The sequence below is a fragment of the Melanostigma gelatinosum genome, assembly GCF_949748355.1.
Source record: "Melanostigma gelatinosum genome assembly, chromosome: 11".
Classification (NCBI taxonomy): Eukaryota; Metazoa; Chordata; class Actinopteri; order Perciformes; family Zoarcidae; genus Melanostigma; species Melanostigma gelatinosum.
This window is the reverse complement of record NC_136644.1, coordinates 24,740,072-24,759,611: the sequence shown is the minus strand read 5'-3', so window position 1 is coordinate 24,759,611 and position 19,540 is coordinate 24,740,072. Positions and strand designations below refer to the sequence as shown.

The window sequence follows — 19,540 nt, the reverse complement described above, 5'->3', positions numbered from 1 at the left end:
ATACTCGGACCTTTTATTAACGCACAACAGTCCGTCTCGGTATATCTTCCGGAGTTTGTCTGGAACAAACGTGTCTGTGGTTGAGTGAAGATGTCTGAAGTCCAAATGCTGAGATGTTTACTCAACCAGCGACTAACTGCTGCTGATGGAGAGATATTTGATATGTTTGAAAGAACGATAGCAGAGTACGAGGAGGAAGTTTCTGCTTCAAAAGAGCAGAACGAGCGACAACGTAAACTGCTGGACGCTGTTTTCAACCCTCAGCTGCGGCTACACAGAGCAGGTTGGTTCACTTTATTTATTCTGTTCATGCTCCGGCTGATAACGTTTCTATGTAGTTTGGAGTGAGACTCGGTTGATTCAATGAATCTTTTTCTTCTTCTGATCTGTTCTCTCAGCTTCTAGATGACAGAAATATTTACACTTAAAGTAAAGTTTCGCTTTGATAACACCACGTGGGTTTTGCAGCGTGTTGAATTCTAAAATGATGAATATGTTCATGGTCACATCAGACTGCGTTCAAGTCAGCAGACACTTAACGGAATTGTACCCCAAACCGGACAGTTTTTAGCTAATGTTTCAATACAATTCACTTACAATGTTGATAAAAATGATCGTGTAATGTTTTCAGTTGATTTAATGGTGTTAAACTGAAGTTAAACTTCGTACCTTTCAAACGAAATATTGTTGTAATTATTACAGTTAGCTTTGCCTTTACCAGAGTCGTTAAAACGATGCTAACACCGGTGAATTAGCCGTGCACTGCTCGTGGCCTAATCCGTCCGGACTTCTATCCTCGTTGTAAACACTGGCTGCTGCTGGTTTTTCGGGGATATTCGCTTGTTCCAGGGTCGCAAAAATGACCATCAATGCTGTCAACACATCCGGGACCGTAGTTCTGTCCTTCACAATAAGATATCACGCTTCAACAACTCCAAATGATGCAATAAAAGCTCCTTAATTTCCGTTTGAGCGTATACCACCACCTGCTGGATGTTTTGTTAAACTCTTCTCATGTCAATCACTGGCAAAACACCAGCTGATGTCTGGAATTTAACAATTATGTACACATATTGTATATAACAATTATTATCATAACACACAGTGCAGAGTAAGAGTTATATTACAACTAAAAACATGAGTATTCATGATTAAAAAGCTACATTGTTAAAGTGAAAGACAAATAACTTGTGCAAATGATTGAAAAGTTCTGTGCAAACATTTATTGAAAAACAAACCAATCAAAAATTAAATTAAAAATCAGGACACACATGGCATTTGAAATAATCCTCTTCATCATCCAGCTCCTCGTCCCAGCCCACACACATGGTGTGATACCATGTGTGGCAGCTGTCACACTGGACCCACGACACCAATCCCTCCGAGCTCTCTGGAGGGTCAGGTTCCTGGCACCGGCCACACTCCCAAACTGTCTGCTCCATCTCTTCAGGAGTGTGACCTATTAAAATAAATAAAAAATTACTTTGAATTAAAGACAATGATCAGATTTTCATGGGTTGGCATACAATGCAAGTTAACATGAAGTACCGGTGGATGTCGTAGGTCCAGCAGACGAGGAGCTGGATGAAGGTCGGGTCTCTGCAGGTTGGGAGGCTGTATAAATAACAGAAAAAGCATAACCATGCTTTGTTTACTCTTCATCATGGCTAATGTCACCATCCTGTTATAATATTGTGGGGTTTTTTTAGATTATTTAAAGGATTTACAGTGGAAGGGAGAGGAAGGAGTTTGGGACCCATAGAGGCCACGTCCCGCAGCCGATGTTGAAGGCTCTGAAATAATAATCATATTTTATTATTACAACTCTAAAATACATACTTATAATAATGTTTATGCGTAACAATAGTTAATAAATTCTGATTTATACGTGAATTCAAATGCAAAATAGGGATGCGCTGACCAGGAGACGGGGGAAGGTGGCGGTGTTCCTCAGCAGGCAGGCTCAGTGGTGGTGATGTGCTGCTGGCAGGCAGCCGGGGACCGTGGGAGGCACGAGAGGGGGCAGAGCGGGATGAGGGACCGGCGATGGAAAGTCCGGAGCTGGTGGCTGTAGTAGCCCCGAGGGACACTGGTCTTCTGCGGCTGGGGCGAGAGCCGCCAGACAGGGTAGAGGAAGTGGCTGCCGGGCCGGTGTCTCCGGCCCGCTGCTGCTCTCTGTCTCTTCTGGCCAGAGCTTGGGCCTCCCGTCTTGCAGCACGGTCCTCTGCCTCCACGATGACGTCGGACATCTCCTGAGCTGTCAGTAACCTGGCCTTGGTGATGTTCCTCCTGACCTTGCCGGTGTTGCGGTTGTAGTTTATTTCGGCCAGGAGGTGGGCCAGGTCTGCTGTTATCCGGCCTGATGTTACCAGGGGATGGGTCATGTAGGGATTGGGAGGAGGGGCAGGTGGGGGTTGGTTCTGGGGATTGGGGATAGGGGCTGGAGAAAGGGGATGCTGGGAGGGGAGGGCAACATCAGGCGCAGCCCAGGAAGATGCCGATGAGGTTGGCGGAGGTGGTGAGGAGGCCCCACGCCGCGGCCCGGACGGCATGACCCGTGACCAGTCGATGGCCATTGGGTCCAGAGGGTAGAGGCCACACCTCCTGAACCCAGCCACCACCAGTCTCCGATCCTTCACCCTCTGGTAGGAGTCTCTTAGGACCCTTGAAAACTCCTTCTTAGAAACCAAGAAGGAGTGGCTCACTGCCGACAGATCTCCTGTAACACCAGAGAAATCTGCCTTCAAGGGTCAGAAGAAACTCACATCCAGAGGTTGAAGGATGTGAGACGTATGTGGTGGCAGGCACAAGAGAATGACCCCCTCCCTCTGTGCCGCCCGGACCAGCTCTGGATCCAGGTGGGATTGATGTCCGTCCATGATGAGCAGCAGCGGGCGCTCCTGCACGGCGAACTTCATGAAATGCCCGACAAACCACTTCCTAAACAGCTCACTGTCAATGTACCCTGCTGGCGACTTCCCGTAGAGGGCATCGGGAACCCCTTCCTTGTTATAGGGGCCCCCTGGATATCCCCCCTTGTAGATGATGAATGGGGGGACATCCTCCCCAGCCGCGTTGAGGCAGGCCAGGACGGTGATGTGGTCTCTGGTTCCCTGGGCCTGCCTGTAAGCATGTTTAGTCCCCCGGGGCACGATGACCTTCCTTCTTGTAGAGTCCAGCTGAAACCCCGTCTCGTCGCAGTTGTATATCTGACGAGGTTTCTCCCTCAACCCGTGCTCCTCCAGGGTGGTGGTGAGGAGCCCGAAATACTCCTCAATTGGCCCCCTCTTGGCGCAGGATGCCCTCCCACGGTCAATGATGTCTGGGGTCCGGGCAGTAAGGCGATGGTGTTGCCGCTCCCGGAAGTTTATCCACCACGTCTGGCCAAGCACGGTTCTTTGTGCGTCCCGGTGGCGGAGGTTATAGATGGCCAGAGCGTGGGCCAGGACCTGAGGCTTCGTCAGTGGAAACCCGTGACTGGCAGAATACAAACAGTACTCCACCAGGGAATCCTCATCTTCAGGGGTGAGGAGTGTCCTCTGACCATAGACACAGTCAGAGGACACCCTTCCACTGACTCGGTCACTCAGGCTGGACTTAGGGACCCCAAACTGCTGGGCTGCCTGCCGTAGAGAAAGCCTGCCTGCTTTCACCTCCAGTAGGGCCTGTGTCATGGCCTCCTGGGTCCACTTCCTCGTCTTCCTCTCCCTCTTCCTGACTTGCCGCATGTTTGGCATCTGCAAATACACATTTACAGTAAGAAATTAAATACAAAATTTGTTTTACAATTTCTATATCCATCTCTTATTTTCTTGATCCTCCTGTAAAGGAAAAAAACTCTCACACAGACACACATTACCTACCTTTGTTACTTTAAAGGTTCTTCCTGTCTTTTCTACTCTTTTTCTGCTTATTGCTGTCTTCTTTCTGTTCTTTTCTGCTTCTTTGAGTCTGCTTTCTGGTCTTTTCTGCTTCCTTGAGTCTGCTTTCTGTTCTTTTCTGCTTCTTTGAGTCTGCTTTCTGGTCTTTTCTGCTTCTTTGAGTCTGCTTTCTACTGTTTTTCTGCTTCTTTGAGTCTGCTTTCTACTGTTTTTCTGCTTATTGCGGTCTCCCTTTGCCTCTCTTCTCTTCCTTCTCTCTGTCGCTGTTCTCTGTCTCTGTTCTTTTCAGGCAGGAACATAAACCACAAGAGAGACATTTAAGTCAAAAACATTACATTTTGGTTAACCTTATATACTGTATAACAGCACTGTGTTATATTGGAGGCTTATCTACATAAATAGTTCTAATCATAAGAGCCACTGCTGGCTTTCAATAAATGTACAGTCTCGCTCACTCTCAAACACACACACACACACACACACACCAACATTATTTGCATAATTGATCAGATCATTGTGCATTATTATACTTGATGTAGCCTGGCTTATGATAAACAAGAAAAGCATTTTATTTTACATGTCTGCTGTTATGTTTCAGAGCTAAGACCAAACAAGCAGCAGCCTACCTTTAACTCGCGCTATGATTCTTTGATCGTTTTTCCCGCGGCCACAACTGTTTTTTTCAGACACAACATTTCTGCCTCCCTCCCCTCGACGACAGATTATGTCACACATCAATGCTATAGTTTCATTGGCTAGACAAAGTAGTGTAAAGCTAGCTACAAACTACACTCGTATGCTAACTCATATTAGCAATACGAAGAAAATACAGAGACACTTCTCAGAGTAAAGAGCGTCGCCCGAGCGTTTTTTCTGCTTCCTCTCATCAAAGTCACTTTCCTATAGTATTTAGACATATAAACGTCCATATATATTCATGAAATTTGGCACGTAGATTATTTGATATGTATGAATTAATATTACTTACGTTTGGTTGGCGATTGCCGAAGAAAATGACAGCGTAATGACCGGAAAGCGCGTGACGACGGAATCGTTCGAGACAGGCCAAGAGCAGCTCGCGCCGACCGAGGCAGGCCACCGTTACGTTACATTTTAGTGGATCTATGTTCTGAAATTACCGGTCTACCGTCCTCTACCTGCATGCATGTCTTTTATTGTTGTTTAGCTGTGTCTGAGTGATTCATGTAGTTCACATACTCTGTATGCTTTTATGTTTTGTGCCTCTTACGTGGATGTTTTTTAGCATCTAAACAACTACAGCATAATACTGTTTTTAGTCCATGTTTTAACATAGTTATTCTCTTTTTTTCATTGTTTGTCCACGCATTGTTAAGTGTCAATATTGTTGAACCTTTTAACTTTAATCTTACATTGTTTTTAGGTTTATTGTGTAAAATCTGCCTCTTGGGACTACAGATGAAAAATAGCCTTTTGGCTAACTCTGGCACATTTGCAGAAATGTTTTTATTAGTGTGCACTGTCCCGTTCAAATAAACCAAGAAATAAATAAATAAATTCACGGTAAACTCATTCAAACTGCACAGATCGGGAGCGCGCGAAGGAAGGAAAGTTAGCTGAAATATTAACGCGAGACAGCATCCGGTTTCTTCAGACGAACATTTTTCAGAATAAGATGCCAACAAAGTATACATATTGCATAATGGCAATGAGATCAAATTAATTGTATTCACATTAAGTATAAAACATGCTACCTGCATCTCGTGAGTTAAAGGCAAAATACACCTAAATTGTGCGTAAAGTGTCTTTATTCTTTGACTTGAGGGTTGCTGGAAATTAATAATACCTGACAGACAGTCAATTAAGATATTTTACGAAGCAAAAACTGTGAACTGATTCATATGTTCATGTCACACAAGAGTTTATTTGAGAGTTCAAAGAACGACAGGTAAGCAAATGTGATTATAAACATGAACACCCCCAAGCTCACCCATCGACAGCTAACACGAGTAGCCGTAGCCTAGTTTGACAACAAGCCTATATGATCATGAGGTCACAATGCACACAAACGTGCACTAAATGAAACACAATTGATGCAAAATGGCTACATGCTGGTGGAGCCTGAGGGTGGATCTTGAGCTAATTATTTTTAGTTATGGATAAATTATTATTCCATGAATTAAGATGAAATATAAAGTGAAAACATCAAACTCACTATGCAAGTAAATGAAGCATAAACCTTAGTTGTTTCCTGTGAAGATGGAAGTTTATTTTGAAAAGACAGTATGCATGTAACAAGCGAAAACAGACTCATGTTGCTGGACTTTTGCAGGAGGAGTAACCGAGGAGTAATGCTGCGTTCACACCGGTCGCGTTAATTTTTTGACGCACTGCAAAAAAGCGTCCAACGCACTGCTCAATCGCGTCCAACGCGCCGCCGGTCGTGTTCACACCAAACGCCGCAAAATCTCGTAGTGCCGGAGAGGGGGCGTGGTTTATCGTCCTGGAAGCCGTTCACATGGCCGCCATTTATTTCCGCTGTCAACCGTGAAAGGAATAAGGACAATTGCTGCTTTGTACGTGTTGTGGAAGTCCCTCAAACATCGGAATGCCAAACGCCGTCATGTCTGGTTCATAATATTGTTCAGAGGAGCTCCGTGGATTGTATCGAGCTGTATTCACTGTGTCTAGCAAGCCACCGGTCGCTGTTTACTACAGCTGTAGGAACACTAAATAAACTCATTTGGCTGTGATTCAACGGCAATAAACCGACAAAAAGGGACTCCGAAATAACTACATAATGATGCCGATTTGTACTTGTCTTCTCCGACAAAAAGGGACTCCGAAATAACTACGTAATGATCCCGATTTGTAGGCTACTTGTCTTCTCAATGGAGCTCTGATGGATCGGTGCTAGGCTATGCTAACATCGTAGCAGCTCCACCAGCACTCAATAACGTCACGTAGATGTAAATACGGCAGCGTCTATTCATTGTTTGTACCGTATGGTTTACACACACACATGCATACACATAGTTTGGTCCGGTCTCTGTTGATATGAGGTATCGTAGAGCTCTGGGTGAACACAGACGGCTACAGGATTTATTTCCTGATTCAACAACGGCAGGAAGCCAGTGATGACAGGGGGAGCGACTCAATGCTGATAGGCTATCGCGCCACAGCGTCACGCGATTATGTCGCTGAAGTTGAAAAATTTCAACTCGCGCGTTGGCGATTTTGCGGCGTCCAACGCGTCCACCGAACTGCAATAACGCGTCCGCCGCGACATCGCAAAATCGCGCCGCGCCAGTCTCATCGGGTCTGTGCATAGACTTTGTATGTAATCTCGACGTGCGTCAAAAAATCAACGCGACCCGTGTGAACGCAGCATTAGTCCGTTGGATTCCACAGACAGTTGACTGCGACCAGCACAACATGTATAAAGAGTAAACATTATGGGAGCTGGAGCAATTTGTTTGGAAGAATCACAGAAGATGTTCCTGCTCTGCTCCACTCTGACAGTTATGCCCTCACTCTAGCTCTTAACGAGCCGTGCAATACACACCCATTATAAAATCTGAAACAGACCCAAAATTTTCCTGAAACTTAATCTGTGACTTCATGAAAACTGATAGCTATCAAAATGTCTGTTTGGCTCAATAAAGTGCAGCGTTTTGTCTACGTTTTAAACTTTGAATCATGTTTCTACGTTAATGTACGGCTCGTCAATATGGGCCCAAAGTTAAGTGTTTTGTTTTTTTTGCTCTCTTCACGCCGAAACCCCATTCAAGTGAAATGGGAAATTTTCCTCCGATTTTTGGGAAAGCCGCTGGGCAAATCTGTCTAAAAAAATAGATAGCACACGATTCCCGATCAGGCCGCACGTTTGATGTATTGCGCTGTTGGCAACACTGTGTGAGGAGAAGCGCGCCAAACTTTTGGATAAAGATGATTATTATTATGAGTATGATTAAGCCGGATGGATTATATGCAGTGTGCTTTTGCACAGGCAGTTTTACTGCCTTTGTGCTACAAACCCACACTGAATTAAACAATCATACAACATAGATAGTGTTGAGGCTAAATCTCTAGCCCCACAGAGAGAAGGCTGGAGCACACGTGTCCGCTGCTTTGTGCCGTCATCACACGCTGCAATAATAACGCTACCAAAACTGGTTTACAATTATAAGGAATTTAATTCCACTGATGCAAATACGATTACAGTTAAACATTGGAGTACATACTCCTACGAAATATTACAATATTAACCCACTTTGGAAAAAACTACCTCTGGTCCCAGGACACAGCCGTCCTGCAGATCCACACGCTAAAAGAGGCAGAAAAACACTTCTAACCCGCCCACATATTCATTCACGACTCCTCCCCTTCCGTCTATCTCAATTTCTATTGGCCAAATTCCCCTATGCACTTTTAGCTACTTAATCCTATATCACTTTATGTTTATCTTAATTATGCATTCCAAAACCCTTATGATTATGACTAATTATGAATTCTTAATTATGAATTATGAAACACTTTTATTATATCTACTAACTACAGTTTTTTGCTCAAATTTCTTACAATTCCCCCCTAACTCACAGTTCACTGTGAGTTAGCTACTCAAATGTAGTTAGTTACTCAAATGTAGTTAGTTACTCAAATGTAGTTAGTTATTCAAATGTAGTTAGTTATTCAAATGTAGTTAGTTATTCAAATGTAGTTAGTTATTCAAATGTAGTTAGTTACTCAAATGTAGTTAGTTACTCAAATGTAGTTAGTTACTCAAATGTAGTTAGTTACTCAATGTCCCTGGAGACCTCCCCCCTACTCAATCCAGGGAGAGGCTCCCTATCTATCTAAACAGAGGCAAACAATTCATGCATACAGATATCATTTCAAGTATTCCTGTTCAGTTCGTTTCAAAATCGAGTGCGTTGAAAATCACTGCCTTCCATGACTTGGGGCTGGCAGGATCATGATACAGCCGGATGTTTTAGAAGTCCATCTGGGCCTTATCAGGTCCTTCAGGATCTCCGAGAGGATGGTCAGGAACCGCTTGTGAAGTTCTGCTATGGCACCGGTGGTGGCCTCATCTAGACTGTGGCCATCAGAAGCTCCAATTCTCCCTCATCCTCGACACATAACTGGTTGCCCTGGACTGGTGTCTGGCTCATCGGTGAAGCAATAAACCCCTGTAGAGGTCCACGGATGCAAGGGAACCCCCATCCACAGACAACTAGGAGGCCTACGACGACAGCACACAGAGTAATTACGATTGACAAAAATGTATGTTTCCACTTGCCAAACATACTTCCCAACCAGTCGGTGAACGGATTCGTGACACCAGAGTTGTCCGCTAGCTCTTGGCTGAGTGCTGTCAGTCCCTCCAGAGCCCTGGTCACCGATCCATCAGGAGCTGTGTTATTTGGAATGAAAGTACAGCACGCAGACCCAAACATCTGGCACACGCCACCTTTCTCTGCTAAATCATATCTAATGCCATTCTGTTCTGCAAGGTCATTAAACTAGTCTTCGCCAGCTGTGCATGCAGTCCTGATATGGCGTCCCTGGTGAAGGTTACAAAACGCTGTTGGTTATAGTAAATGTAGTTGATCCAATCGACATTTTTATTAATCATCACTCTCTGAGAGAAATCAGATTCTAAATCTGCTGCTATTTGATTTCTGGCTTGAAAGTCATTAGACACCCCCCTTGGCACTCTTATGACATCTTATGTACACTTGGTCATCAAAGGCTCCCTTCGGGCCACCGGCATCTCTTTTGGATCTTCTGTTAGCATGTGGGCGTGGAGAGATGAGTTCTCTATAAGTTGCATCAGTGACAGGCAAGATATAGAATGACCATATAAGTTGCACCAACGCACATCTACCTGTCCAATCTTTAGGCAGGATTGGATATATGGTTCTTCCTCCACACCACCACCATAAATCAGCTCTAGGTGCTGTCTGTCTTAACACACTGTTATATAGATAGTCGCTAGCATTGTGACTGTGGCTACAATTTGCTATAATTTGCAATAATACTACCTACATTGGGCCCCTTAGCTGTATCTGAGACTATACAATCAAATGGACCCTCTGTAACCTTGAACAGAGGTGGGGTATTATATTCTACAGGTGGGTAATCCCAGTGTAGCCCCTGACAAGTGTGATGGAGGGGCAAAGTGTCATCAGTAAACAGAGTTAAAATACAACTAAATTCAGGACTTAGGAGTCTGAATCTTGAAGGAACTGGTGTTGCTAGGGGTCTAGATCCTAAACACACAATACAATCTGTACTTCTGACTTGAAGCCGTATGTTGTACCCACCATAAATTCCCATCTGCCATTCCAGTTTCCAACCCCCGGTACCTCATTCTCTGCGTCAGTCGTATGTCGAACCTGGTCTTTTTGACAGGCTTAACAATAATCCTAATGAGCCCTTGTGGGGCAGGACTATCAGTAGTTGCCTTTCCCTGTACTACGTAAAGTCCTCAGTCAGTCAATTTTGGGTCTGTTAAGGTAAGTCTTAAAGGATTACATCTACCCACCCCCTTTGTACACATCACAGTCATAATATGATAACAGCTTCCCATACTTATGTGTGGCGGGCCCACACTGGTCAGTTATGATGCACAAGGTTTTGGACATCCACCCGTAGGTGTGTTCATACTTGGGACAGGAAACTACTTCACAGAAGTCGAACTGGACCGTTGATGTTGTACCTTCTTTGAACATAAGAGTGAGAGTTACATTTTCATACGAGAGTGTCATCAGAGAAGCCTCTCTACGTGGTCTAAGATCGGTTTGATTAGCTACTGAGGCTAGATGTCGAATCTTGATGTAGTCATGCATGTGTTCTGGTTCCTGTCTGTGGTTAATTCCCCATACTAAGAGGGAAACTACTGAAATCAGGAAGAAAATAATTACAGACTTCCATAACCCACTGAACCTAGAGTCTCCTACAGGACGCCCTCGCTTAAACTGTGGGGGAAACGTCATCTTCAGTACTGTCTAAACCCCTCTTTTGAGGTGTCTTTAGCTTCAAATTTTGCCTGTTTGATGTTCAATCCTGTCCCTGCGAGTGTCTCACTCGTTACCTTCGCTGCTGCACAGTGAGTGAGGTGGTGCCAAGTCGCTCCCATTTTACCTTTTCTGCATGTGAGGTTGCCAATACTACCTCCCATGGACCTGTCCACCATGGTTCACTCCACCTGCGCTTGTGGACTCTTAGCCACACCAGACTGCCTGGTGACACGTCAGCCTGCTTCCTTTCGTCAGCTGCTGCTTCTGCGTTTGTCACCTGAGAAAACAAAACTCGGCTCATGTTAGTTAGAGCTCCCGTATATTTCTCAATTTCTAGAGTTAGCAAGTCTAGGCTAGGACCTATCACTGAGTTAGAGGACTTGGATTGTGCTGTATTTAAATTCAAAGTTGTGGTTTATCATGACGTTATTAAATCTCAAAAATTGTGAGTAGCACCTTTACTGAAAACTATTCTAAATGTGGATCTACAAAAAATGTTTGACACCTTACCATATCCCCCCTTCACCTCGATATCTCTGCTGTAAGGGATCACATGGCAACCATCTATGTATCTTGGCTATACACTGAACCTCCCCATGGTCCTGGTGACAGCATGGGCATCTGTTGATGTCTCACGGGAGGAGGTCCAGATGGACCTGGTCGTAGGTACTGCTGATGTTGTGGTGGGAACGGAGCATGTTGTGGTGGTGCATTGGGCTGTCTTCCTCTTCTTTTATGTGGGCAATCTCTCTGCCAATGACCTTCTCTCCCACATACGTAGCACACTCCTTTACTTACACGACCCCCCTGCCCCCCTTTATCGTTACCTCTCCCTCTGTTGGATGCACCACTTCTGCATCGTGGTGGAGGCTGATAGTACACCACCGTGTAGGCTGGTACTGCTGGATTTTGTTGCTGCTGGGCTTCTGCTGCTATCATCTGTTTCTTGGCCTGAACTTTTCTATTTAATTCTCTGTCGACCTCTGCTACTTGCAGTTTCAGCAGTCGCCGCTGCATTCTCTTTATATCCTCGTCTTCTTTACTTTCTGCTCGTCTTTCCTCTATCTGCTGTTGCAAATCTTTTCTGATGCGTTCTACTCCTCTTACTTCACATTTTAGTCTTCTTACCAGTTCTCCTACTTCCTTCCTCTGCTTCTTTAATGTAAACATTATGCAGCCTAGGAGTATTCAAATGTGTGTATTAAATGTGCACGCTTGTCATCACATGAATCAAAGTCAACTCACCCTCTGTGCTGTATGGTGTGCCGCCGTTGACTCCAAAACTGGGATCCACTGCTCCACTTCCCAGATCTGGATCCACTCAACCACGCACCTTGACTAAAACAACCACAAAACTGCCAAAAGTTCAGCAGTAAATGTTAGCATATGTCTGTAGTGTAAGAGAGGTCAACGATCTCTCAAATATGTTTGCGCCGTCCGTGTCAAAATTGATTCTTAGGAACGATGTAAAATAGTAAATGTACCAAAATTAGTCAATACTGGATATGTGAAGGAATCTCGAATCCAAAATTGAAGTTAGAATTCCGAAATCAAACTCAACATCTAAATCAGAATCAAAATCACAATCCAGTTCCACATCAGAATTCGAAAGGTTTAAAATTGGAAGTAAAATGAAATTAAAAAACAATGAATAATTAATCAATTAAATATTAAATTCAACTTTAAAAAATCAATAACTGTGTTCAAAGATATTCAATCAGAAATACCAATGCAAGTCAAACTGTTGAACTGCACTTACACTCTGGTCTGCAAAATAATGAATCACAATTAAGTTCAAGAATTGAAGAAGCACAACTGAAACCATTAATCTTTGTTAAAATGCTGAATTAAAACCAAAGTCAACGACTAAAGTTATAATGCTTAATTAAAACTAAGGTCAGGATATAAGCTCACAGCTCTTAGACAATGAATCTCTGAAAAATTCACAGATTCTAAACACTTATTTACGATTATCTAGCAGTTACTCCTCCTAGCAGTTACTCCTCCTGGCCGCTAGTTGGTTTTCTGGCGTTTTGCATTTATTCTACTATTTTTCTCACAGACCGGAAGTTATCCTGAAACTGGCTGTTTTGGTAACGGATATGCTAACCGCTATGCTAACGACAAAAACGGAGCTTCTAATAAAGCATACGCACACAAGTTTCACCAAAATCCCACACTTTAATTCCACTGGTACGCCCTCTGTCTCCTCTCACACTCTACTGGTTATTTTATTTTATAAGCACGTTTATTTTACATACAGAGTACCGCAAAACCGGAGCTACACGTAGCTAGCGTTAGCTCCTCACAGCGCGGCTACAGATTATGCAATGTTATTCATCATTTTAAACGTATTTCCACGCTGCTAAAACACAGACTGGTCACACGTATTATTGGACTTATTGTCCGGTTTTATTAAACCTTAAATCCTCCGGTTAACAGGCTATTAGCTCCTCCAGACCTGAGTTCATTGTTACGTTATGATCACGAGTTCTGCACTTCCAGCGACACAACCACTCTCCTCAGTCAGTCTAGTTTCCCCAAAAGCCCACTATTCTACTTCTTCCGAATCACCCACATGATCGCTATTTTTAATGCACGGCCAAAACAAGCGAGATAGTCTCCCGCTAGCCTAGCTTCTCTAAACAGCTTATGCTCAAGGCCCAAAACTCGTGGACTAAGCCTGCAAAGGATTGCACCCCTAAGCCCCTCAAAGCCACGATATTTCAGTTCGCCAAGCTACATAACTGTTTTAAACTAGTTATCTGCAGACCTGGCAATACTTATGTTGAGCCGAAGGGTCTCTCAGCATAAGCAAGCAGTTCGTCCTGTCGATAACCGTTTGATTCCAATGTGGTGATTTAATTACAGCGCTGTCTGCCTTTAATTTATTCTTAGGATCCTTATACACTGGACTAGTCCCTTAGTTCACCATACTTCAGACAGTAAATCGTACTTACCTCAGTGGAACGCGGCCTTCCCCATGGAACGTCCTCACCAGCAACGCAGAGCTAGCTGTTAGCAACATTTAGCCAAGCAGAAATTCCCCTAAATGTCCTAAAAGCTACCTCACAGATTTCATGAAACGGCTCTGCCTACCGATATTATGGGCCCAGGATGTCTGCTTGACCAGCGCTGCCTTCAGCACACACAGCGAGGCCGGTAAGAATGTCCCTTCGTGGTCGCCAAATTTGTTGAGGCTAAATCTCTAGCCCCACAGAGAGAAGGCTGGAGCACACGTGTCCGCTGCTTTGTGCCGTCATCACACGCTGCAATAATAACGCTACCAAAACTGGTTTACAATTATAAGGAATTTAATTCCACTGATGCAAATATGATTACAGTTAAACATTGGAGTACATACTCCTACGAAATATTACAATATTAACCCACTTTGGAAAAAACTACCTCTGGTCCCAGGACACAGCCGTCCTGCAGATCCACACGCTAAAAGAGGCAGAAAAACACTTCTAACCCGCCCACATATTCATTCACGACTCCTCCCCTTCCGTCTATCTCAATTTCTATTGGCCAAATTCCCCTATGCACTTTTAGCTACTTAATCCTATATCACTTTATGTTTATCTTAATTATGCATTCCAAAACCCTTATGATTATGACTAATTATGAATTCTTAATTATGAATTATGAAACACTTTTATTATATCTACTAACTACAGTTTTTTGCTCAAATTTCTTACAATTGACCTTGTTATCATGACACATACAGACCTGGTTACTTGCAAGTATGAAAATTTAATTATTGACAATCATAGAAATATTAACATCGATAGGATTATTTAAAATATATCAATAATAACAGGGACCACCCTGGGACCAGGAGGGTGGGGAGGTTCAACCTTGACCTCCAGGTTCCTGAGAGCAGTCTCTAGACAAAGTTTATTAGTTCAGATTGTGTCATTGTTGTTGTTGTCACATTTCAGTTCCATCATCTTTACGTGGATGTTCTCTATGGCTGACTACCAAGGTGGAGTGCTATTGGTTCAGAAACGGAGCGCACAGATGATGCACGTCCACGGTTACGTTGTGGCTGCTTCTGAAGGTTCTATCCACTGTTTCTACCATGGCAGGTTTACGTACATTAGTCAACTATAACTGCCCACATGATCACATCTCAGCCGCACTTTGATACAAATTTCCCCCTGTGGATAAATAAAGTACATATCTATCACTTTATGGAGGATGCAGGTTCGTTGAATACTTTAACAATGTTGGTAGTATCTCACTTTTTTGCCATGTAAACTATTGATGACCTCATTGCTGCTGGTGCGTTGTCTTTACAATTTGTGTCGGCATGTCTGTTTGGTAACTGTGCACAGGGAGTGTGAGAGGGAATGATGGCAGGAAATAAAGTGTATCTACAGGAGACTATTTGCTCAATACTAATATTTATTTGTAACATCTCTGTGTGTTTACTGGTTTCCTGCAGATGTCCCTGAGCAGCAGGAGTGGAGCTCCAGTCTGGATCAGGAGGACCCAGAGTCCCCACACATTAAAGAGGAACAGGAGGATCCAGAGTCCCCACACATTAAAGAGGAACAGGAGTACCCAGAGCCCCCACACATTAAAGAGGAACAGGAGGACCCAGAGCCCCCACACATTAAAGAGGAACAGGATGACCCAGGGCCCCCACACATTAAAGAGGAACAGGAGGACCCAGAGCCCCCACACATTAAAGAGGAACAGGAGGACCCAGAGCCCCCACACATTAAAGAGGAACAGGAGGACCCAGAGCCCCCACACATTAAAGAGGAACACTGGACCAGTCAGGAGGGAGAGCAGCTTCAGGGGCTGGAGGAGGCTGATGTCAAGTTCTCATTCACTCATGTGAAGAGTGAAGATGATGAAGAGGAAGCTCAGTCCTCACAGCTTCATCAAAGACAAACTGAACAGATGGAAACAGATGCTGATGGAGAGGACTGTGGAGGACCAGAACCAGACAGGAACTCGGATCCAGATAGACATCCAGAACCAGATACTGATGAGAAGACTGGAGAATCTTCTGACACTGATGACAGTGGTGATTGGAAGAAGACCAGAGAACCTCAGTCAGGTTTAAACTCTTTGAAACCTGATGAAGTCCATGTCAGGGATTCAAGATGTAGTGCTGGTGAGAAACTGTTTAAATGCTCGGAGTGTGGGAAAACAACTGACACAAGTGGAGATCTGAAGACACACATGAGAACCCACACAGGAGAGAAACCTTTCAGCTGCTCGGTGTGTAAGAAATCTTTTAGCCTGCGTTCAACTTTACAGAAACACATGATAATCCACACAGGAGAGAAACCTTTCAGCTGCAAAGTTTGTAAGAAATCTTTTAACAATTGTTCAAATTTAAAGAGACACATGAGAAACCACACAGGAGATAAACCTTTCAATTGTAAAGTTTGTAAGAAATCGTTTAACAATTGTTCAAATTTAAAGATACACATGAGAAACCACACAGGAGAGAAACCTTACAGCTGCAAAGTTTGTAAGAAATCTTTTAACCATGATTCACTTTTACAGAGACACACGAGAACCCACACAGGAGAGAAACCTTTCAGCTGCTCAGTTTGTAAGAAATCTTTTAGCGATCGTTCAACTGTACAGACGCACATGAGAACCCACACAGGAGAGAAACCTTACAGCTGCAAAGTTTGTAAGAAATCTTTTAGCGATCATTCAAATTTAAAGACACACATGAGAACCCACACAGGAGAGAAACCTTACAGCTGCAAAGTTTGTAAGAAATCTTTTAGCGATCGTTCACATTTACAGATACACATGAGAATCCACACAGGAGAGAAACCTTTCAGCTGCTCAGTTTGTGATAAAAGATATCGGCACAAGTCAGCTCTGAAGTCACACATAATTACTCATACATGAGAGAACCGGCTTTAGTGGTTCTGTTTGTATACAAAAGGTAAATCTGACACACCACATGGCACATAATGCAAGAGAAGAAATATGGTGCTTTTTTTCTATCTTTATTCAAAAGCATGTTTTAATTTGAGAGCGTTGCTTATTGATTCCACGTTCAGATTTTCAATTGTTTCCCTCAAAACCTTGTCCTCACACACAATTAGCCCCCGCTTGCGATTAGTGACACAATAAACCTTGATTGCTCTGAGAGATCCATGCTTTGTTTAAGGTGACGCCTCCTCACGTTGGCAGGGAGCTTAGTACTGTCTTTAGTTTGATCCAGTAGACTTATTGAGTTTTTATTTTCTATTTAGTGTTGGTTTTCTAGAGTGGTCCGGGACACGCTCACCTGGAAGAAAATATTGTTGTGAACTGTCGCACCCATGTTGCGAGCCGTGCAGAGGCAATCCTTCAATCATACATTTGGTCTGAGTTTGTAATTCATAACAAAAGTTTTAAGAAACACATGAGAATCCACACAGGAGAGAAACCTTTCAGCTGCTCAGTTTGTGATAAAAGATTTATGCGCAACGCAGATCTAAAGCTACACATGAAAACTCACACAGGAAAGAATCCCCTTTAGCTCTTCTACCCAATCACCCCTCCGCATATCCCTTCGAGCAGTTATCAGTGACCAATAGGGCGGCGGCTCAATGTAGATTTTTCGGGTTGTTCCTGGTCGAACCATATATCTCACGTCCCGGAAACCAGACCCTCACCAGCAAGCGCCACCCCCAGGTCTGGCTCCAGAAAGGGGCCCCGGTTTCCCTTTTTCCGGCCCAGCTGCCACAACTCTTTTCAGATGTTGAGTGAATTCTTGGTCTGAGAACACAGGTCACAGGTCACACACACGGCCCTAAACCACGTTGAGGTGATTTATTGGAAGGGTTTAACATTTAAGACACGTTGCTTTCTGTTACTATTTTAACGGTACCCAACTTCATCGTGTTGTTTTTACCGTTAGAATAAAAGTTTTGCTGATGTAAATATCTTCTTGTATAAAGTTATTTTGCATGTTTAGATCCAGAACTATAGAAAAATACCAGAAGACAATTAATGTGTTGATGCATTGACTTCTCTAAGTGTGTGTTTTCCGTTGTGTTGTGTTATGTTATAGTTTCTGTTGTCTGTTTAGTCAGCCAGTCCTACGCACCTTTTCACTTTACCCACCAGGTGTCCCTGTTTTTCCTCTTGTATATATTGTTGTTAATGGTTTTTAGGAAATGTGTTATGATTTAGGTTCGATGTTTTCCTGGTAATTTTAATATCCCTTTTCTAGTAATGTGCATCCTGAGCTTAGTACATACTGCAATATCAAAATAATGGATCTAAATGTAAAAAAAAAACAAGAATGAAGTCACACATTGTCATTTGACTTATTGCTGAGGGAGCAGAAAAAGATCAGAAGGCAGTTAATGGGTTGAATTTTGTCTTCTGCAGAAGTAAATAAATGTTTGAAAACATTCAATTGAGTTTTCTTTTTTCCATGTCCAACCCACACCCATTACATGTGGAAAAGATGGAAGGTACAGTGCCCTCCAGAATTATTGGCACCAGTTAGTAAAAATGAGCAAAACGAGATGTGGAAAAATGTCTTTATTGTTTATCCTCATGATCTTTCATTCAAAATATTCACAAAAATCTAACCTTTAACTGAAGTAACACAATTGAAAAAACAAATTCTTATCCTGAAACAAATATTTTTCTCAAAAATATATGTGCCACAATTATTGGCACCCGTTCATTTAATATTTTGTGCCGCCTCCCTTTGCCAAGATAACAGCTCTGAGTCTTCTCCTATAATGCGTGATGAGGTTGGTGAACACATGGCACTGGATCTGAGACAATTCCTCCATGCAGAATCTCTTCAGATTCCGAGGTCGACGCTGGACTCTCCTCTTCAGCTCATCCCACTTATGTTCTATGGGGTTCAGGTCGGGGGACTGCGATGGCCGTGGCAAAACCTTTATTCTGTGGTCGGTGAACCATTTTTGTGTAGATTTTGAGGTGTGCTTCGGATCATTGTCCTGCTGGAAGCTCCAACCACGGCCATTTTAAGCTTCCTGGCAGAGGCTGTTAGGTTTTCATTTAATATCTGCTGGTATTTGATGGAGTCCATGATACCATGTATCCTAACAAGATGTCCAGGCCCTTTGGAAGAAAAACAGCCCGACAACATCAAAGATCCAGCACCATACTTCACAGTGGGTATGAGGTGCTTCTCTGTATGGCTATCTTCCTGTCTACGCCAAACCACCTTTGATGTTTGTTGCCAAAAAGCTTTATTTTGGTCTCATCTGACCATATAACCCGGTCCCATTGAAAGTCCCAGTAACGTTTGGCAAACTGTAGGCGCTTTAGTTTGTTGTTGATTGACAGCAGAGACTTGTGGTGATGTAGGTGGCGTCTGTTCGTAGTTTAGGAGACTTTCTGACCCCAAGACTCAACTAACCTCTGCAATTCTCCAGCTGTGATCCTTGGAGATTCTTTTGCCAGTCGAACCATCCTCCTCACGGTGCGTGGGGTCAATGTACACACACGTCCTCTTCCAGGCTGATTCTTCACATCTCCTGTTGCTTTAAACTTCTTAATTATTGCCCTGATATTGGAAATGGGTATTTTTCAACTGTTTAGAGATTTTCTTATATCCTTTTCCTGATTTGTGCAGCTCAACAACTTTTCGTCGCACATCGTCACTGTGTTCTCGGGTCTTTCCCATGGTGATGAATG

At 43.4% G+C, this 19,540-nt stretch overlaps 1 protein-coding gene across 1 annotated transcript; it reads right to left on the bottom strand.

Annotated features, from left to right (window-relative positions):
* Nucleotides 1-611: 611 nt before the first annotated feature.
* LOC306785080 (uncharacterized protein) lies at nucleotides 612-3,728 on the bottom strand (the record flags this gene model as incomplete). The annotated part of the gene is made up of 5 exons (XM_079279304.1): nucleotides 612-1,459; nucleotides 1,549-1,614; nucleotides 1,728-1,793; nucleotides 1,922-2,741; nucleotides 2,844-3,728. The coding sequence occupies 5 exons, from the start codon at nucleotides 3,726-3,728 to the stop codon at nucleotides 1,254-1,256; spliced, it is 2,043 nt and encodes a 680-aa protein (XP_079135430.1). The 3' UTR covers nucleotides 612-1,253.
* Between the last annotated feature and the right edge of the window lie 15,812 nt (nucleotides 3,729-19,540).